At 36.3% G+C, this 23,320-nt stretch overlaps 1 protein-coding gene across 1 annotated transcript in view; it reads left to right on the plus strand.

Annotated features, from left to right (window-relative positions):
- LOC124179942 (maltase 1-like) overlaps positions 1-23,320 on the plus strand; it is a 139,644-nt gene that overhangs the window by 74,998 nt on the left and 41,326 nt on the right. The window contains exons 2-4 of the mRNA XM_046564827.1: positions 10,581-10,760; positions 10,868-11,025; positions 11,164-11,301. Of these exons, the coding sequence (XP_046420783.1) occupies positions 10,581-10,760; positions 10,868-11,025; positions 11,164-11,301 (476 nt within the window). The remainder of the gene's footprint in view (positions 1-10,580; positions 10,761-10,867; positions 11,026-11,163; positions 11,302-23,320) is intronic.

Genomic DNA, 23,320 nt, shown 5'->3' on the forward strand with positions numbered 1-23,320 from the left:
TTCAAGGCACGTAGTGCGTGCAACCTTCCTGAGATCATTTCATGCGCCTAGTTCGCGTTTTATTTTTCTCTAGCCGACTCTTTCGTTTACATTCATGAAACCCATTATGTGTACTATTCCCTTGACGTCTGGATATTGTCTACTCACATTGGAAAATAACCAACTTGTGTCTACATCTCTAGGCGAACCTCCTCAACCAACAACGAACTAACACTGGTTCTTTACTTTTCAGATTTTTCCAATAGCGATCTACGTACGCTACGTTATAACACCACTCTTACTCTTCCAATTGCATTAATTGTCTTATCGTATGTCAATTATTATAATTCTCTTTACAATATATCTTTTTTTCTCACAGACTCAGTTTTGGTCACAGACCCGAACTAACCGAGCCAACCTCTTATTTCACACACAATCATGCTGAAAATGGCTACAGGTGACTGATTTTGTGAATCGAAAACACCTTCTATTATTATTTGAGAGAAATTTTGATTATTTGCGATACTTATTGTTAGTAAAGTGGGAAAATTGGCCGACAATATAGTCTAACACTGCAAAGTACACAAAATACTATACTGTGGGCCATATTTTACCTGTGGCCATTTGACCCTGAATTACTCTATCACGAACACAACCAATATGTTACCATTAAGAATATCATAGGAATATTAAGGTTTTCTTGTTTTGACATGACAAAATAATCTTGTCTAGATCCAGGGGACTGACGCGCTAGGGGACGTAAATCTTACGGAATCGAAGGTTTTAAAAATACTAAACAATGTACACAAAAAATTTACTGCTTATATTATTATTCGCCCGTTTTCTATGTAATGTATAACTACACGAAAAGATTATTTGAATAATAAAATTTAACCGTAAAACAATTGTCAGTGAACTGATACACGAAAGGGACTTGCATACGCCTTGCAGCGGCAAAGGCTGATACGCCACTAAACAAATGCCACTGAAGGCTCATCTTTTGTTTCTTCACGCAGGGCACATTTTTCAGATTCCTTTTAGCAGAAGAAGATGGCACTGTGATCCATCCATTAGATTAAAAATGACTTTGAACTTGGGACAGGGGACTGACTTCAATAATCGTGAACAATTTTTGCTCGATCATTTTATATATTTAGTATCAAATACAAAATCAACTGCTATGGGGATTGATACATTATCACAGTGATTTAGCAAATAGAGTAAAAGTGAAATGTCTTATTACATTATCATAAAACTCCATCATTGATTGCGATTTTGCGTTGTGGACACGCAAGGCGACTGTATTTGGACATGCTTAGAACGAGAAATAAACATTTTCTCCACTATTGTTTTATGTTTTAGATTGTGGCTCAGATAGAACAAGTGACACATTTTCATCTGCAATACGAATCTAATACGAAAAACGATATTTTTTTAGGTTCAATTTGCCGTAGACACGGTTTTTCCTGTTAGTAAATAAATGCCCCTTGAAGTTTTGAATTCTTTAACATAGGGTGTAAAAGGAGCAACAATCCAAGAATACCAGTTGGAACAAAAAAATTCATAAAAACTCACTGGGTGAGTGAATTTCAGATATTCTGTTTTTATGAATTTTTTTAATGCCAACTGGTATTTTGGGGGTTGTTCTCCATTTCGACCATTCGATATTAAAAAATTCACAACTTGAAGACGTTTGCCGCGACAGAAGATAATATCGATTGTGAATTTTTCGCCTTGTCACACTTTTCAGTGATGCCAAGAAGCAACTTACCCGCGCTATTACGATACGATTCGCGAAAATCGACATTTATCACTCCGGCCTAATGTACATGTAATAACATACTGGGACAAGCCCTAGAATCTATAGAGTCAATGCGCATGCGCCAAATAATTTAATCTCATTGGTCGGTGAAATCGCCCCGCAGCGATATTTTCGTCTACTGAGCAGGGGACCGCCGTACACAAAATGAGACTAGAGCTGTAAATCTCTCGCGCGTAAAACCGCGGATTGAGGTTATGTTGCTGTTCATTTTCACGTAGCGTGAATTGTCTAAGAAGCATAGCATGGTTCAACAATACCGTGGTCGATGTCGGAAGATATTCAACCGACGCAATAAAGAATTCAACGGAAAAGCAAGAATCTAATGATACAGAAATTGGGTGTTATTTATTGGAAGGAGAAATTTGAAATATCTTTAACAAGTACGAGTCTGAATAAGCAGAGGTAGGTAAGTAAAAACAACGTTTATTGTAAACAGATTCTTTATTTACATAAAATTAAAAATGCGTTTGATTCTCGATTTACGTTGTGTGCATTTTATTGGAAAGTAGTTGTATCTAAAGATATTGAAAGCTCCCATCTGATAATAATAGCTTCTAATATTTTCAGGTACAATATAATTCATCGTCAAAGCGGAACTAAAGTTGGCAGGCATGGAAGCATGTAAGTAAATTTCTAATTCCGTGATCTTTGACTATTACAATATTTTAACATGGATTCAATGATGAAATTCGTTTTTTTCAGCAGGCTCGAAGTTCAAACTTTGATCAACACGAGCAAAATTATGCCTTACCTGATGGTCAAAACGTTTAGGTGGCAAAGATCCTGGTTTCCCGAGCGGTGCAATCATTACAACTATCGAACGTGGTTGTTCTGTCAGACAAATGCCAGAGTTATTTTCATCAGGCCATTACTACCTTCTTAACATTCATTGCGGCAAAATTGAAGAGCGGGATACACTACAGATCATAGCGACTGAAGATCCCATCATTTTACTTTGATCGAGCCAATAGCGATAAGTTTGTTACTTAACCGTTGCTGCCAATTCATTCTACCGAGAAATCACTCTGTGCACCATTGTGATTCAAGCATTACTATTGGCCAGCATTGTTTTTCAAATTTTATACCATTCAATTTGTTACCTCATTCTGAAGCTTACTTTTACTCTCTTTGACATCAAATTCAGATAAATAGTGTTTCAAGTCCTCAATTAGATTGTAGGTTTGAATTTTGCGATAAACTGAATCAATCTAAATCTAGAATTGTTAAATAACTTCAGTTAAAAATGTCTTCAAAGTTAATCTTAGTTGACGGTGTCATCTGGCTAGCTAGTTGAGTTTTCACACGTGCTTCGGTCTCGTGGAACCCCAGTAAAGTGTAAAGAATGCATTCACTTACTAACGCACGTTGCCTTGCAAATAATCATTTGGTCTGCTATAGGATTTACTCACTCGCTAACTTTTTCATTACGAATCTGAATCAGAGAGTTATCCTGCAATTTATAGATAGCTTGAAACCAACTTCAATTTTATACTCTTTACGGGGTCCTACGCTAAGACTGAAAGCTTGTGAATCGCCATTTACCGTTATTATTTCTGTCTGAAACAAGAAAAAAAATCTCATCCTGAGATTGGAAATGGTACCTGAAACGCAGAAGTTATTCAGTAGCACGAATTGAAAATCAAGAATTTTGTAATGGTTCCTGCAACACAGGGAATCTTTCCAAATATCCTTGTTACAAGGTGATGTTCGAAGGACTATGAACAAGATATTGTATCGAATTACATTATTTGGAAAATAATCTTCATGAACTTCGTTAAAAACCAGATATTCATTTATTTTGTCGGAACAAGGGACAAAATCTTGAATCTGATAAGTCAATATCCTCGTAATAATGTTCTGACATTACTCTACAACATGATTGTCCTTGAAGCTAATTGTGACGTTAAGGCGCATTTTGAGAAAGTTGATTTTCAACTTGTGTCACAGGATGTGATCTACGCTCTTGATTTCTATGCTTCCGATTAAATTTTCTTTGTTTCGAACCGCACTAACATGGAATACAGAAATCATTTTAATAATTCTGATATTACTTGAAGTTTTAATTTGAGGATTAGGTCCCCTTCATTTATTTAATCGAACATGATTGAAAATTTGCGAAATAAACTCTGATAATCATCGAAAAATGTTTAATAGTAGTAGCAATAATTCATTGATCGGAAAAAATACATTGGCTATCGACTATTTGTAAATTTTGTTGAACCATTTTCGAGAAAAAAGATTCACAGTTCTATTACCGATGGTGAGATATTTAAATTTCTTGAACGCTTGGTTGAATGTCTGATTTTGAAAAGTGATAAAATTCTATATTACCGCCTGAAATCACAAGAGAGTGAGAAAGTGACTTATTGTGAGTTGCTTGAAAGTGGAGATGATCTTTGTACATGTGATAAATTGAATAGGCAGATAACAGTGAATATTAGAGCTGTTATTATTTTGGCCGTATCACCTGTTGATAGAAAAAAATTTTCATTGTTATTTCTAACTTACGAAATAATAAAAGTGATCAAATAAGGTGTTCCTACTTACCTGCTGCGTTTCTTCCAGGCACCCAACATTTAAACAGATTTCTCATTTCAGTCGAATAAAGTTAATTTTCAAAGAGCATTAGTATCAACTTTCCGAGTCACTACCTCGACTGTTTGAGATTGTAACCTCGAAAATTCGTATGAACTACATCGCCGCCAGAAACAGAGTTTGACAGCTGAAACTTGGAGTGGCCAGCCTGCCCAAGCAGCCGATAAAACTCGCGCATGTGCATTGACTGTATAGTTTCTAGAGATTGTCCCGATATATAATAAACTGTGAAAGTACAGGTAAGACGACTTTCCGGTTGAGAAGCAATATAATTCGCTAAAAACTGTCGATCTAATAAGCCGTCCAATGGTCTGATATTGCCTTCAATTTTATTTCGAACTCTTAATAATGCTGTACAGCAACGTATAGAAAGTACCAAAATTCATAATTGAATGAAAATTGTATCAATATCTCCCAACGTCTTTAATGAGTCCGATGTATGATTATTTTCCAGCGTTTCATAAGTTAAGGTGCTTTTAAAGACGCGTGAAAACTCCGATGCGGCCCCCTTGCAGCTCGGTAATGCAGAGCAGAGTACCAAGGTACCTCCGCACACCGCTAGATGGCGCAGCGCGCATCTTCTAGCCAGGTTCAATATTAGAAACCTGCATAGAAGACGCCCGCTGCATTGTGAAAATTTGTGAATCTTTTACACCAATGCTTATCAGCATCACAATGTCTGCAATCGATTACATAAAATCATGATTCGAATACGGAAATTATTTACGTACATAAATGTACGTTAATTCTGCATTCAATGAACGTCAAGTTGACGAGAAACCAAACTTTGATTTCATTAGTAAAATATTAACTTTTTTGTAGAAGAAACGTTCCCCACACAACTGACGAAACTTTCATCTCTCACGCTTGGACAGAGCGGTGATTACTGGTGAAAAACTTATTTCACACTCTATTTCTTATAACAAGGCATAGAATCTATGAATCAATAGAGAGATTGAAAAGTGGTATGGATCTCCCACAGAACTGACGAGTAACTTTCGTTTCTCGCTCTTGGGCAGAGCGGTGCTTACCAGTGAAAAGTAACTTACTTCACCCTCTGATTTATTATCTATGACAAATCATAAACTCAATGAATCAATACTGACGATGAGATTGAAAAGTGGCGTGGATCTTCCACACAACTAACGAGTAACTTTCGTCTCTCGCTCTTGGGCAGAGCGGTGCTTACTGGTCGAAAGTGACTTACTTCACCCTCTAATCTATTATCTACGACGAGGCATAAAATCAATGAGGCAGTACAGAAACTGAAATGTAGTATGGATTTCCCATAAACGTTGAAAGATGTTCAGCATATTACCGATTTCCACGTGATGTTTAATATTAAAGTACAACTCGAATTCCAGTGATGTCCAGTGATTGAGAACTAATTTTTCAAGTGAATAATCCCTCGCTATTGATGTTCGATCCAGCGTTTGGTTCCTTCATATTCAAAAAACTCGCTGCCCATGCACATGTCACACCAATTCTGCTTCAATCAATGCTTTCAGTGTGTAAAATATAAAAAGAATGTGTTATTATTCAGGATAGATGGAAAATAGATTACGTAAAACACAAGTACTAAACATTTCATACATGCTTTCATTCAAAGTCATGTCTCGAAGAATACATTAAATCATAAATAGTGTTCAAGTGATTATCTGTGGACCTTATAGCTTGCATTGTGCAGCACAAAAATATCCAACCTCTCTGATGATAAGCGAATGAAAAAAAAAAGCAGCATAAACCTGGAACTAGCTAGCACAGAATACAATAAAATCAACTTCTGGGGGTAACAAAGGTCAAAAAGGAAATACCAAGGCCAGTAAATGCTTGTACAACTTGTTTGTTGTACAGAATGGCGAACACATTTTGCATCACGTGCCACGCACCTGACAGATTGTTTTCGAATTTCGTTGTTCAATGAGAGCTCAGTTTCCTGCATATTTCAACCCTTGTCCTTCGCTTTTTGCCACAATCAGTTGATTTCTGTAGACGCCAGATTTACGCTTCGTTGGTGAACCCACATGAGAGAGACAATAGTATACTTGCATCCACCTGTCAACCAAGATACTAAATTAAAGATACTTCACAGATATTTTACGTCAAAACGTATTGCTTTCTATATACATACCACCTCATACCGCACACTCGTGACATTCTGCAGATTTTATTGAATCGTGCCTTTTGTTTACCATCGATGTTACGACGTACGATTTGTTACGCACTTTGTGCCCTGGGCTAATGTTTGTTCAACAGTGCATGCTGAGCTCAGTGACGTACTTTGTCGTACACACCTAATTATACATTATATATATATATATATATCCAGTGTGTATACACATGTACACAAGCCTAGTCATTGTCAGGCAGTTGAGTTCAAACTCGGTAACGAGCGGACGGAATAAACATCTCGCATCCATTCTCTAATCTCTCACTTACCCGCACAATACATTCACTTAATAGAAAAAATACTAAATCAATAATAACTGCAAATAATACCCAATAAGGTTTAAATAATTAAATACAAGTTCAGTATTTTTTCATTATGCATAAGATGTTCGTGACAGTTGACCCGATTTCAGTAGTTTCAATTTTAACCATCAGACGGTAACACCGTACTTACTATTTACCAGTAGCGCTGTATGCGAAGTGCGAAAGGCCAGAGGAACGGAAGACGAGAGGGGACTTTGCGAGAAGACACAGGGACGGAAGGTCCACAATTCCTGGTATCTGTGACTCAATTGCATATATAAAATTTGACTGAATTAATCACACACCAGTTTATGTGTTGCACAAAATTTAAACAACTCAAATAACATTACCTTTATAAAACATAAACATACAGTGCCACGCAGTTGACCTGAAAATCTATATATTGCTCCGATGCCGAAGCTAACGGATCGCAATGGATACACCTGGCTTGATGGATTTCAATTTTAAACGTGACTATCATCAATCAGCATCACCATCTTCAATGCACCGCCTACGAAGGCTATTGCCACACATTGTATCATGATGAGTTTTCAATGCTATCAATAAATTAGTCAGATCTAAATTCAAATAATTTCACTTAGAGTACTCACTAAAAAAAAACTCAATTTGGGGGTGAATTCGTACCCTCCATTTTTTTCTTATGGGACTTTAGCATGAAGTATGAATTAGAGGTACGAATTGACACTCGAGTTGAGGGTTTTTTCCATGAGGGTAAACTCAATATATAACTGAATTTGACAGTCGTCAATAGATATTGATTAGTAAGCACGATAATTCTTCAGTGATCAAAATATATCTGGTAATTTTTCTATTATAAAACGAATGTAGTATTTAAAAGCTGAGTATGAATGGTGTATGGATGAATGAGTATTCTTCGGTATATTTTTGTAAGCATTTGCAAAAAAAGTCATGATAGAATTGCGTTAAGGGTCCATCAGTTCAAGTTAAATATACATTTCATGCAGTAACATATTTTCTAATGTTTTTATTCAACTATCAACCATTTATTAATCTGTTCTCTACCGCATTAATTTAAAATTTGTGTATGCTAATTTTTTTATCAATAGTTACCAACTATACACTACAATCAAGAATTTTTTTTCTCAAATGTTATATGGTGTCCGATAAAAATTGAGACTAAGTTTAAGGCTTCCTTAATTAGTAGGCCAAGCTGAATATTGCAATATACATTCAAAGAGGTTACTATTTTTCTGTAGATTTTTGTTAGATGAATGAAGGGTAAATAAATGTGCAGCAACATATACATATAATGACAATGTTGATAGATAGAGGTAGAAAATATAGAATGATCGAAGAAGAGAAATAGTATTGCTTAAAATACCAGATGTAAAAACTTGTTTGGGGTAAGTTGACGATTGTTGATGTCGGACGTGATGAAGTTTTGATGATGCTCTGCCGGTACCGGTATTGGTGGATTGGAGATCATCTCGCTCCCTCGAAACGAAGCGTCTTGGGCTTTATCATAGTGGTCTGAGCATCGGAAAAATAACAATCACGGATCAGAATAACTGCTGATCAGTGACACGTTCAAAACTCGAGATTTCAAATAATTCATTTTTCATCATTTCATTTTCGCATATCTGAAATTTCGATATTATCGGCTATTATAAATATCGATCCTTCCAAGTTTTGACCGCCACCCAAATTTTTGAGGGTCAGATGCCTTTGAAGTTGAGCAGGAAGCAGTATTAAATAATTTTTACGGTTACTGATATCAGACAAATGAGAATCAGTTTCAGATATATTAGACTTGTAGTGTAGTTTGAGAAGCAGTATTTTCTTCTGACGGTACGTGTCACGAGCTACTTACGTCGAAATATCTGAATTCAGGGCTGCGGATCCGTTCTTGGTGTTTGTGTGATTCAGGGACCGTTGATCATTGCAAGATTAGACTCGTTGGCGATGCGTTTAAAATAGAATAAAACTCTTTTTGGAGTATCGTCAACACTGTCAAAAATTTCAAATAATTCCGGTGTCAATTGGATATTGATATCACTGAACTTCTACAATTTAGCACGGAAGACACAATTTCAAAAATTTGCACCTAGTCAGAGACTAGGGACACAATGTATCGATGAGACTTCGGAATCACTAGTGTATCGAAAAGCATTGCGTACGTAGCACACGACTGAAGAATTATACCGTAGATTTTCCGGCAAGTAAAGATGACCACTAGCTAACAATATAACACTTTAAGGGATAGAACGTTTTCGTCTCTTAAACACCCGATGATAAATGTGTATTTTAAATTAAAGTGTTGTGTAAGACAAATTATTTGCATCATGTATAGTGATAGCTGGCGCGACCCACAACAAAGTTCCAGATCAAGACAGGCTGCTGAAGAAATTCTACCGAAACCTAAACACCACAACGTTTGTAAATCGACTTAAGACTGAAAATCACGCAGTGAAGAAAAGATGTCTCGCGATGTTCTTCCCAGAACGTAACATTACATCGAACCCACTAAAAGTCCTCATTCGCACCCGTGAAGTTAGCATCGTCATCTTCGAAAATAGTTACAAAGTTTAATTTCTCAAGAATATCTCGCTGAGTATTGAATCTTTGTCGCTTATAGTTATGTACAAAAATTAGGAATCCAAAGTTTTCAACAAAAAAGTATTCAAAACATTTTTACGTAAGAGTAACGGCTTCGACAAGAACCGCTAACTTTTGCGCGCTACGCGGCACCCCGCTGCTTTGGATATACTGTTCCAACTGTGATGCGCACGCTTCAAAACTCGATATTACCGCAAGAAAAACTTGTATACAATTATAAAAAATGTATTTTCAAGACAAGTAAATCAACTTTCATATTGTTTCCGTTTCATGAATGTAACTTTATTTTCCACATTTGACATATATGTGAAGGCTTTCTCTACACCTGTGGTCTTAACACGATGAAAGTTTTTGAGCGATCATCCCTATCTGATAAAGTCAGAATTACAACACTCATGTATATATCTCAGCTATCTGTTTACTGATTCCATTGAATAAGAGCATCAATGCTTTTTGAATCCTCATTCCTAATAGAATGTGGTAATATTCTTGCCGTCCAGACCGTCTAGAATGTCTTTAATCTTCACAGTAAAGAGGCTATGTTAGCTCATCGATGCATTCTTTTTTTCTATTTTAATATATATGCTGCTTTATCAGAACGCCAGGTTCTGTTCAATAATTGAAAATATTATTCATATTCGTATTATAGTCGATATTATCGAGTACATAATGCTAGGTATGATCTCGTAAGGAAAGTACGGCAAACTTTTTGAGTCAACAATATACATTCCGTAAACAGTATAAGGTGAAAAGATTAAGTCCTCAGAATTTTGCAAGTCATAAATAACACTTCTTAATCTTAAACGTACAGTGGACGTTGGATATATGGCCCTGCTGTGGGGCCCGACGAAACGAAAATTCTCTGAAATGGGTAGTTGCTAATCGCCCCCACTGCTGGCGTCGAAAGCGAGAGCTGTGCACGGTGGGGGGTGACAGTACAGCACAGTGGGAGATGGGTGCGCTGAGGTGGGGGATGCCGCGTTTGTGCATGCAATGTGGAAGGGCACTCGCTTGTATGGCCTTATAGCGACAGGATATTCATCTAGCGCCCACTGTATCTAGTTATAACTTGTAATTCAATACTGGTCTTTAGTCACGTATTTATTGATTGCAGGTGTAAAAAGCCGACTCTATCACTTCGTGGACTTAGGAGTGGAAACGATATGGGTAAACACAATCTACCCTTCACCTCTCTCCAATTCAGGGTATGACGTGACGGATTACAAAAACATTGATTCTACTTATGGTGATCTCGACGATTTCTATGAACTTGTAACTGCAGCTCACGACCTTGGTGAGTTTTTCCTTTGACGCGTACCTCCTTTATCGTGTATCTTTGGATTTTGTACGTTCACTTTATCGAAAAAATAATATTCGATCGGAATGATACTATGATTTTAGGGCTGAAAGTGATTCTGGACTATATTCCAAACCATTCAAGCATCAACCACACCTGGTTTAATGCCTCGATTTATCGTACTCATCCCTACACAGACTACTATATCTGGGATAATGGAACTACTAATGCCAGTGGATACAATATTCCCCCTAACAATTGGGTAGGCTCAAGTATAATGAAAAAATGGTTAAAACATGTAAACCAGCGATAAATATTTTCTCTCGTCGCACTATTCATGGTATAAACTATTCATCGTTAAATAAAGCACAAACTACAATGAATTGCCCGTTGCACATAGGAAAGTACACTATCTGACGACGGAGAAGGCTCTGCTTGGTCCTGGAACGAAATTCGTCAACAGTGGTACCTGCATCAATTCACCGCAAATGAAGCTGATTTCAACTTAAGAAATGATGCTGTAATTGAAGAACTCCTGGTAATATAATTTAATGAACATAAACTTCATTTTATAGGCATTAGGTATTGTACGTGCTCCATAAACGAAAACCTGATCGACAGCACACTTTTATTCAGTCATTTCGCATGTCACTGCATGTAGCTACGAAGAAAACATTGACGATCCTGCAATCCATCAAAACGATACTCTGGTCACACGGCTGTCCTGAATAATCATTTTACAGCCATGAAAATAATACAAGCATAAAGCGAGATGAATTGAGACTGGTGAAGTAAATAGGGGAGAGGTTCCTTTCTGTTCCATACTGATAGCAATGATAGTTATAGCAAACTCGCCATACCCTTTCGGACATGTCCCCATAAGTAATTAACTTGTGTGGATCATGGGAAGGTTGGGTCAGTTATTTAGTCACCACTATTCTGTGTTTACAGCCGTCTAAAGACGTTTAAGGGGAGATATAAACCTACATGGTCGAAAAAATCAATTCTTTTTTTTTTTTTGCATTTTCTTGAAGTTTGAGGTCTCTAGAATATCTGGTGAAAACGATAAGTTAATATTTTGATAAATCAGCTAGTTACAGTTGAGAAAGTGAAACGGGTTTTGCGGTGCCGCGCGCCGAGCCGACAGGCAGGTAGCGGCAAGTAACCCTTAATTCAAAGACCCTTCGTGTCTAGACCTGTTTTATGATTCTATTGTGTAAAAACACAATAATTGGGCATGCTTGGCTCCAGGTACATCGGAAATACCATGCGACTGTTAGTCATTACCAGAAATAGATACGTTTCGTCAGTAGCTTGCCGTTCGTGCAACTGTGCGGTACAGTGAATTTTTGTTAGCGAATAAATATTCAGAGAAAAATGAATATAAAAAATAAAGGTTCACGAGAAGCTCATCGATCCGGATCTTTTCGCAAAAATCGAAGTGAAAGGAAAATACCACCCAAAAATCGATATTGTGCCAAAAAACTTCCCGACGAAAATATTAGTACCAGTGCCAAAAAATTGAAGACCGATCGTGAGACATCCGCACCAGAAGATCCAAACACCGGATACCGAATTTTTAATTTTCGGACTGTGTTTTCTGCCTTATCGGAATGTGTAAAATGCAAAAAGTGTGATAGCGATGTTCGATTCTCTATAGAAAGCACTCGAGGACTCGGTTTTAAAATTGTAGTCTCGTGTTCATCGTTCAAACCGACTTTCATTCCTTCGTGCCCGTATATCAACACAGCTTACGAAATAAATACAAGGTTTTTTTTTGTTATGCGTTTATTGGGGATTGGTTTGCGTGGAGCTATAAAATTTTGTAGACTCATGGATTTACCGCCTCCGCTTCAACAAACGGCGTATAATATGATAATTGATAACATTCATTCTGCTGCTTCATGTATTGTTTAATTGATGTTAAAACAAGCTGTAAAACAAGAACAACAGGAAATAACACGAGAAAATTCGAGGGCTCATGTAACAAAACTAACCGTTTCGGAAGATGGTACGTGGCGAAAACGTGGTTTTACCTCATTATGTGGAGTTGCGGTTTTCCTTGGTCAGTTTACAGGAAAAGTCGTTGATATTCTTGTAAAATCTTTTTATTGTGCTGAATGTAACTATTGGAAAAAACACAAAAATACCGAGCAATACGAGGAATGGAAATATAATCACGATGAAAATTGTCAGGCCAATCATGAAGGATCGTCAGGCAAAATGGAAGTAGACGCCATGAAAGAATCATTTTCCAGATCTGTCGAAAAGCATGGAGTTATGTACACTAATTACGTAGGGGATGGCGACTCTATGACGTACACGGGAATATTAAACGCAAAACTGTATGGTGATGAGATTGAAATTGTAAAAATAGAATGCGTGGGACACGTTCAAAAGCGAATGGGAACCCGTCTTCGCGGATGCAGGAAAAACAATCCTGGAATCGGCGGCAAAAACAAATTGAAGGCAAAGCTTACTAATAAACTGAGCATTTACTATGGTTCAGCTATTCGCAGAAACTGTAACTCGAAGGATGACATGAAAAAAGCAATATGGGCAACATTCTACTATTACGGCTCAACAGACAGCAAGCCTCAACATCATTTCTGTCCCGAAGGCCCCGAATCGTGGTGCAAGTGGCAACAAGCGAAAGTCAAAAAAGAACTGAAAATTTTCCGTCACGATTATTCTTCATTGCCAAAAATGGTGTTAGATGTCATCAAACCAATATACGACAACCTCAGCAAAGCCAAATTGTTAGAACGCTGTGTTGGCGGATACACCCAAAACAGCAATGAGAGCCTTAACCAACTCATTTGGAAGATAGCTCCCAAAACGATGAACAGCGGGGCCAAAATCGTTAACATTGCTGCATTTTTTGCAACATGCACGTTCAACAATGGTGTCACCTCATTATTGGAAGTTATGAATGTGTTAGGAATATCGGTTGGATCAGGAGCGCACTTGTATGCTGTGCGAAGAGACGAAACTCACATAGCGAAAGCCGAGCCGCAAGCGCAAGAACAAACAAAAGAAGGTCGAATACGGCGCCGACAACAAAATTTAGAAGCTATGAACATTCCGTCGACCGTAGAAGACCTACACTATGGGCTATTGATGATTCCATGTAAGTTGGCAAATTTCATGATATATTCATTCTTAAATTTTCAAACGCGTTTTTCTCAAAACCACGTTTTTCAAATCGGTACCTAAAATTTCTCGAAAACCAATGAACCGACTGCCTTAAAGTTTTTTGTGGTTATTCTATACACCATTATCTAGTACTTGTGATAGGATTTTTTTTTCGTCACTTAGTATTTGTTTTATAGGCAAAATAATAACTAATTTTTGGCCAAAAAATCATTATTCATGTTCAAACGCCCACCGTTTTATCATAAATCGATATTTATAAAATCGGCTATGACAAGTACTAGATTAAATGTAGTATCTAATTTGATAATCTTTTTGGTTTTTTTGTTTTCAGATGATTTTTGAAGAAGCGCGAGTGGGTACCATATACGCAGATTTTGTTACGACGCTCGCAGGATCGTACAATATCCTTGTATATTTTTGATATTTTTAAATAAAGAAAATTAAACATATTTTTGAATGTATATACTAAAGTGGTATTTTTTTTAACTTTTTTTTTTTAACCATCTTCGAAAAAGTTAGTTTTGAGCCTCAAACAAAGCCTCGTGAAACCGGAGCACGGTGGCTTAATTCTAAAACGTGACGCAACCGGTTTGAATTTTTCACATTTGATTAACACAGGATGAGGGGGATGCAAACACTCTAACCGGGATATCTCGGAAACTATGCAAGTTACGGAGCCTTTTTCTTTTTCATTTTGTAGGTAATAAAATTTTCTATAAAAAAGGTCGATATTACTGTACAGCTAATATATCTATATATATATATCTATATATATGTTGTGAAAACGTGCCTTTAGGTCACACCATCTATGGTGCTTCTATAGAGTCGTAGACGACCGCTGAGTCAGTACTTGTGGACACGGGCCACAGAGCAGACGCTCCTAAACACACGCTCTCGCTATCCTACCATTATATACATTATATCTCGTGAACTTCATTTATATAAACCCGTCAGTCCCGAGTCCTCAACATGGTGTCAGAAGTCGGTATTTAAGCTGAACTTCAACGAGATAAAAAAGTGTAAGGTTAGCGCACATTCCTTTATCGTGTAACTATTTCCGTGCAAAAAAAAAGGAGAACAAGATGACGAATGGTGAACAAACATCAAGTGGTGCGAGGCAGACGGCTAACGAAGCTTCAAATACTACGTCTAACGTTAATTCTCCCCGAGAATTTGAGTTTACTAAACCAGAGGCATGGCCGGTTTGGATTAAACGTTTTGAGAGATATTTATCTGTGGCTGGCCTGACAAATAAGTCAGAAAAAGAAAAAGTTGATTTGCTATGCTACACAATGGGCGAAGAAGCCGAAGATATCTTGTTACGTATATTTCCTAACCTCGGGAATGAGACTCTTTTCAGTGAAGTTAAGAAAAAATTTGACGAGTATTTTTCTCCAAAAAAGAACGTTATATTTGAGAGATACAAATTTAACTCGGGATTCCAAGAAGAATCTGAAAGTGTTGACTCTTTTATTACGGCTTTGCACGCGTTAGCTGAAAAATGTGAATATGAAGCATTAAAAGATGATCTTATTCGTGATCGCATCGTCATTGGGATAAAAGATGCTAGAGCTTCTGAACGATTACAGCTCACTCCAAATCTCACGCTAGAAAATGCAATTACGTTAGTGCGACAAGCGGAGATGCAAGAAAAGCAAAATAAAGTTTTGCGCTCAATGAGCCCAGAAAAAAGTGAAGTGAATCGTATTATAAAAAAGAAGCCTAGTGTTAAAAAAAGTAACGAAAAACATGGAGATACAGCGAAAAGCGAAAATTGCTCTCGCTGCGGTTTACGAAAACATCATTCGAAGAAATGCCCTGCACTCAACTCAACTTGTCGAAACTGCGGGAAGAAGAACCACTGGGACAAGGTGTGTCGGAACAAGTCTGTCAACGCCATACACGGTGCGGATCCCGAAGAGGACGACCCAGGCAAAGATGTTTTCAACGCACACTTCATCGGAGCAGTGAAACGTAAACAAAACAGTTCTCGCGATTACACAGCAGAGTTCGAGGTCTTAAATCTCGGTAAAAACGTTACGTTTAATATAGATACCTGCGCAGATGTTTCTTGTATTCCATATAAATTTGCAGAGCGTGAATGTCATAGTAAAATCCAAAATACCAAACAAGTTATTTACAGCGCGGATGGTAAAAAAATGTCAGTCATGGGTTTTGTGTACTTGAAGTTAAAGAAAGCAAACGTTGTAGAAAATGTAAAAGCTTACGTAATTAAAGGATTAGATCGATTTTTATTAGGCAAGCCAGACATTGAACAATTCAATTTAGTAAAATTTGTCAATGCTTTGGAAATTAAAAAAATTGCCGTAAAGTCTTATTGTAAATTCGATCCGATAAAAGAGTATCCAAACGTTTTTAATGGCTTAGGAAAATTTAAACGTAAGATCACTATACCATTAAAAGAAAATATTAAGCCACACGCTCAAACGACTCCTCGCGTTGTACCTATTCCTTTGATGAAAAAATTAAAAGAAAATTTGATCGATATGCAAAAAAAAGGCATTATAGCTCCAGTAAACGAACCGACGGAATGGTGTAGTCCAATTGTATGCGCGCCAAAAGGTAACGGTATTAGAGTTTGCGGAGATTATACGATTCTAAATGATAGTGTCAAACGCAGTGTTTATCCAATTTTAAAGGTTGACGTAGCCTTAGCTAGAATAAAAGGTGCGAAATTTTTCTCAAAACTAGATGCAAACTCCGGGTATAATCAAGTCGAATTATCCGAGGAAAGTCAAGCTCTAACTACTTTTATTACCCCTTTCGGTAGATTCAAAAATAAGCGTTTGCCATTTGGTATAAATTGCGCGTCAGATTATTTTTCGGAAATGTTCGCGAAATTATTTGCCGATTTACCAAATGTCATCTGTCAAGTCGACGACGTTATGATTTTTGCGGAAACGATAGATGAGCACGATCAACTATTGAGAACTGTTCTGGAACGGTTAGATAACGAAGGCGTCACCGCCAATAAATCTAAATGCTGTTTCGGTGCCACTGTAATTGATTTTTTAGGCCACCGAATATCTCAGAAAGGTATAGAAATATTACCTGAAAGATTAGAAGCCATAAGCAAATTTCCAGAACCGAACGATGTTAAAAGCTTACAGCAATTTCTAGGTACAATTAATTTTGTAGCCAAGTTCGTTCCCAACAAATCGATGCTATTAGAGCCGCTTACCGCATTGTTAAAAAGTGATACTGAATTTGTATGGGGTGAATCACAAAAGAAAGCTTTTCAAAGCTTAAAATCTGCATTATTAAAAGCACCGGTTTTAGCTCACTTCGATTATGAAAAAGATGTAATCATTCAAGCCGACGCGTCAAGTTACGGTCTCGGAGCCGCACTTATGCAGCAAAATAAAGACGGAACGCGCGAAATCGTGGCATATGTATCGAGAACGCTAACATCAACAGAACGTAAATACAGCCAAATTGAAAAAGAAGCTTTGGCGCTCTCAGCTGCCGCAGATAAATTTAAAGATTACATAACAGGCATAGAGGTAACCTTGGAGACGGATCATAAACCGCTCCTGCAAATTTTAAAAACAAAACCTTTGGTCGAAATAACTCCTCGTTTGCAAAGAATTCGAATGCGTCTTATGCGTTATAATTATAAAATTGTTCATGTACCGGGAAAACAATTAGTATTAGCGGATACACTTTCACGTTATCCATTGGAATGTAATACAAAATATGACCTTTGCGACGAAGCCGATGCTTATGTAAATCTCATTATTAAAAGTTTACCTGTACAACAAAATTACTTACAAAAAATAGCCGAAGAACAAAAAACTGATTTTATTTGTTCAAAAATAATTGACTATTGTTTAAAGAAGTGGCCAGAGAAGACTCAGTTACCAGACGGTTTATTTCCTTATTTTCAACTTAAAGAAAGTTTTTCATATGTACAAGATTTGTTGCTATATAATGACAGATTAGTAATTCCACCTCCTCTGCAACTCGAGATTTTAAATAAATTGCATGAAGGACACTTGGGAATAAGTAAATGTCGTGATAGAGCTAAACAGTCAATCTGGTGGCTGGGACTAGGCACACAATTAAAAAATCTCATTGAATTCTGTCCAAAATGTATAGAAAATAGAAGCAATGTAAAAGAACCATTTGTAAAAGAAAGTTTTCCGGACAGACCTTGGCAAAAAATCGGAATTGATTTTTTTAAGCTGAAAAAATGGTATATGATTACCACCGATTATTATTCTCGTTTTTTCGAAATATCAGAAATGCCTTCTTTGACTGAAGAAAATACAATTGAAAAATGTAAAGAGTTATTCAGTAGGTATGGTAATCCTGAATGTATACGAAGCGACGGCGGAACTCAGTTCTCGAAAAAGTTTCTACAATTTTGTAAAAAATTAGAGATAATTCATGTAACTAGCTCGCCGAAATATTCTCAAAGTAATGGTGAAGTTGAGTCCGCAGTAAAGATCGCAAAAAAGATAATCGCAAAATCGGATGACGTCTATTTAGGTTTACAAGCGTATAGAACATCTCCACTTGAAAACGGTTATTCACCTGCGGAATTAATGTTTTCGCGTAAAATCAGATCGATTGTTCCTATGCATCCGAAACAATTAGGTACTTTTATTGATCATAAAAAAATCTCAATTAAAGAAAAAGAGAGAAAAGATAAGCAGGAATATTATTATAATAAGCGTCATCGCGTGACGAATTTATCTAAATTATCTGTAAAAGACAAAGTTTGGGTTATTGATATGCGACGCTACGCTGAAATCACTGAGATATGTGATAGTCCTAATGCATACATGGTTAGAACCACGAGTGGAAGTATTGTAAAGCGTAATAGATGGCTTTTGATTCCAGCACCTTACATCGAAAAGGTGAACTCACGTAACAAGGATCCAGTTATCTTACCGTGCGAATTAACCCAGGTATCTCAATCACGTAACAATGTAAATCCTGAAAATAATGTATCCTTGCGTGTAACAAATCAAATTGCTAATAACATATCTGTAAACCAAGAAGCGAACAGTAATCAATGTTCCGAAAGGCAGTCAACAGCTGTTCAACAAGTATTGCCGATTAGGTCTAATACGAACGAAAATGTACGTAGGTCAAGTCGCAACAGACAACCGACAAAACGCTTTGGCATTGAGTAATGTAATTCACCTATGTAAATCCTTCTATCGTAATCCATTACATAAATGTGTAATATTATAAAATATGGATCTTTAATAAAAAAGGAAGGATGTTGTGAAAACGTGCCTTTAGGTCACACCATCTATGGTGCTTCTATAGAGTCGTAGACGACCGCTGAGTCAGTACTTGTGGACACGGGCCACAGAGCAGACGCTCCTAAACACACGCTCTCGCTATCCTACCATTATATACATTATATCTCGTGAACTTCATTTATATAAACCCGTCAGTCCCGAGTCCTCAACAATATATATATATATATATATATCACTTATCCGCGGAAACAATAAACACGCCGAACGGGTTACGGAAAGGGGAACTAATAGTGAACACCGCGGAGCCCTCGCCTCGGGAGAGAAAGGCGTGGGTTACAGGCGCTGGGGACATCCACTAGCGTTATAGTGAATGCTCCGCAATATATGTATATTGTTTATTGTGAATTGTTCATTGTCATTATTATTAACTAAGCCGGTATTCTCGATCATCGAAACCGACATTGTTGTTGATTTAGGTAACTATAGGTGTTATAATTATTTATGTTATTATTTATGTAATTATTTGTGATCGGTGGTAATATAATGTTATAGTATCGTTTCTACATCAACCCAAGTCGTTGGGACTCCGGAATTATTATTTCCGCAACCCTCTCAAGTTATAAGAACCACGCTTATAACTTAAAAGTCAACGCTTATATATATATTAGCTGTATAGTAGTATCGACCTTTTTTATAGAAAATTTTATAAAAAAAAGTTATACGCCCTTTCACCACCAAAATCGCCTTTTTACCGAACGGTAACAAGTATCTTTATTCATTTATTCGATTAACTTAACTTGGAACGTTCGTATCGACTACAAGATGAATATTTAGCTGTATAGTAGTATGGACTTTTTTTATAGAAAATTTTATTACCTACAAAATGAAAAAAAAAACGGCTGCGTCACTTGCATAGTTTCCGAGATATCCCGGTTAGAGTGTTTGCATAGCCCTCATCCTGTGTTAATTAAATGGGAAAAATTCAAACCGGATGCGTCACCTTTTAGAATAAAGCCACCGTGCTCCGGTTTCACGAGGCTTTGTTTGAGGCTCAAAACTAACTTTTTCGAAGGTAGGTAAGAAAAAAAAAGCTAAAACAAAACCACCCTAGTATATACTTTTAGATACTTAAAACCCCAATCCGAAATTTGAAATAGTTTTCCTTGAAAAAATTCACAAAAATGACCTTTTTTTCGGCTCCTAGGTGTATATCTTATCTTAATAGAAATACTCGCATTCACGCAGGGGTAAAAAAAACTGTAAAAAACCATGCCCAGATGTAGCTGGACTAATTGTAAATTCAAATCTCAGCTTGCCCATTCGATGCCAGAATGTCACGATCTGTCTTACATTTTTCGCGGGCTGCCGTTCAGGTGCTGCTTGACGTGCTAGGAATTTGAAAACAAATCGCCCCGTTCCGCAGTCTCGCATGAAACTATGATGCCTCTCTTGTCGGTTACCCTTCACGAAATTTTATTACCGTTTTGTGCTAGTATACCCGTACTACACAGTGTAGAACCCGTGCAGTCAATTCGCATTTCTATTTAACGGTCTCCTCACCTGCACTAAAGTGAAGACTAATTCTAGTATAATTGATACATCCAATGCTTTTTGTAAAACTGTTTTTCAGAGCCAGTGCCGTGCCTAGGGGTGGGGTGAAGGAGTAGCCGCCCCAGGCACCGTGCCGCAAAGACGGTATTTGGGTGAATTTTTTTTTTCAGAAAATCATAAAATTTGGCATCTATAATAAACTTTGAAAATACATTAACAATAAAATACATTTTCAAGTTGGAATTGATCGATTTTTATGAAATTGTGAAATGTTATAAATTATATACAATGAAATGAAGCAGTACTGTAATATGAGTCACTTACTTGGTGTGGGGTGGTTCACACCCTAAAGGGCATAGCCGGATAAGCAGGTCGAATCGGCCCCCGCTGAATATTTTGTCGGTACTTCAGGGATCAATTTGGACCCAAATGAAAATAATTCAGTGGAAATTTCAGCTATTAATCTTAAACGGTTTCCGAGTAATTGAAAAAAAACCTATTTTTTAGTATTTTTTTTTTTTTTTAATAGTAAAATCAAAAATTTTTTTTTGCTGATTTTTTTTTAAATACTTACGAGTAAAAGCTGCGAAAAAATTTTTTTTTTATGATTTCTAGACTAATAGCCGATTTTTAAACTAAAAAACAAAATTACAATTATTTTTTTTTATACCTATTTCAAAACATGCAATCACCAAATTTGGACAGAATACGTCTTTTATACCCCTCTGTACTCAGGAATTTTAAAAATTTTTTTCGTTTGGTGCAACGTCATGAAAAAAATTAAAAACCAATTTTTGTTAATTATTTTATATTTCAACTGCTTAGAACACTACTTACAACTAATTATAAAATGTATTTATTTATAAAAATATTCATCAAAAACGTAAGTGGTCATCAAAATATTTGTTAATATTTTCGTCAATCTTCATCACTGTCTTCATTAATAACTACACAGCGCCCGGTATTATTGAAAATGCGACTTAAAATTTCTGCTGGTCTTACAATTCTCGATAAATATCTAGCATGTGATAGGTAATAAATAACAGCTGCTGCATGCGAACAACAACCAACTGTACGCCGACCGTTGGCACAATCACAGCAATATCGAGAAATTCCGTTAACTCCATTTTTGCCACGATGATACTCAATGAAGCAGCGATATGTTTTTGCATTAATATGCCGAGATCTGACTTGAAATCTAAGAATGTTTTCAGCCGATCTTACGTACTGAAGGCTTATATTATTATCTTCATCCATCATCTCAGCTAAGTATGACACTGCTTGAGAAAGCTGGTATGATCCTGTCGGTAAAATATGCAATTAAGTCGCATTTTCAATAATACCGGGCGCTGTGTAGTTATTAATGAAGACAGTGATGAAGATTGACGAAAATATTAACAAATATTTTGATGACCACTTACGTTTTTGATGAATATTTTTATGAATAAATACATTTTATAATTAGTTGTAAGTAGTGTTCTAAGCAGTTGAAATGTAAAATAATTAACAAAAAATTGGTTTTTAATTTTTTTCATGACGTTGCACCAAACGAAAAAAATTTTAAAAATTCCTGAGTACAGAGGGGTATAAAAGACGTATTCTGTCCAAATTTGGTGATTGCATGTTTTGAAATAGGCATAAAAAAAAATAATTGTAATTTTGTTTTTTAGTTTAAAAATCGGCTATTAGTCTAGAAATCATAAAAAAAAAATTTTTTCGCAACTTTTACTCGTAAGTATTTAAAAAAAAATCAGCAAAAAAAAATTTTTAATTTTACTATTAAAAAAAAAAAAAAAAACTAAAAAATAGGTTTTTTTTCAATTACTCGGAAACCATTTAAGATTAATAGCTGAAATTTCCACTGAATTATTTTCATTTGGGTCCAAATTGATCCCTGAAGCACCGACAAAATATTCAGCGGGGGCCGATTCGACCTGCTTATCCGGCTATGCCCTTTCTACAACAGGTGAGACTTGATAGTCAATTCTGAAACGTTATTCCGAATTTTTTTTCAACTGGTTAATTATTCACAAATGTTGAGTGATTTTGAACAGGGCATTTTTCAAAATTCCTGATTTTTTTTTCAAAGTATGCTAAGATTAGGTCTAAGATATGCCAATTGAAAAAAAAAATTTCAAGTACATTTTATGCTGTTGAAAATTCCCTGAAATTTTCGATACTTCTATTTTTCGCTTAGAACATTTCTAGACCGGTTTCATTATGAAGTTGATGAAAAAAAAATTAAATGTACCAAAAAAAAAAAATAGAACAAAATCGCTCCACATTGGAACTCGTCTAGAAATATTCTATGTGAGAAATGGAAGTTTTGAGCGTTTTTCGGTAAATTTCAAACCGTTTAAACAATCTTCTAGTCGATCAATGAAATAAAAAGTGCTGAAGAAAAAAAAAAGACAATCGGCACATCATGGGCGCGGTTTTGAAATATTTGGAAAAGAAAATACAGTTTTAGACAATTTTTTGAAGGTCTTTGTCAAAATCACTCCAAATATATATAAAAAATCAACCAGTCGAATAAAAAATCTAAAGGAATAGAGATTCGTATTTCAGAGTGGAGACAATTGCAGCAAAAATTCAAAATGGTGAAGGTCAGAC

Source organism: Neodiprion fabricii, chromosome 4 (assembly GCF_021155785.1).
Source record: "Neodiprion fabricii isolate iyNeoFabr1 chromosome 4, iyNeoFabr1.1, whole genome shotgun sequence".
In the NCBI taxonomy this organism is placed as follows: Eukaryota; Metazoa; Arthropoda; class Insecta; order Hymenoptera; family Diprionidae; genus Neodiprion; species Neodiprion fabricii.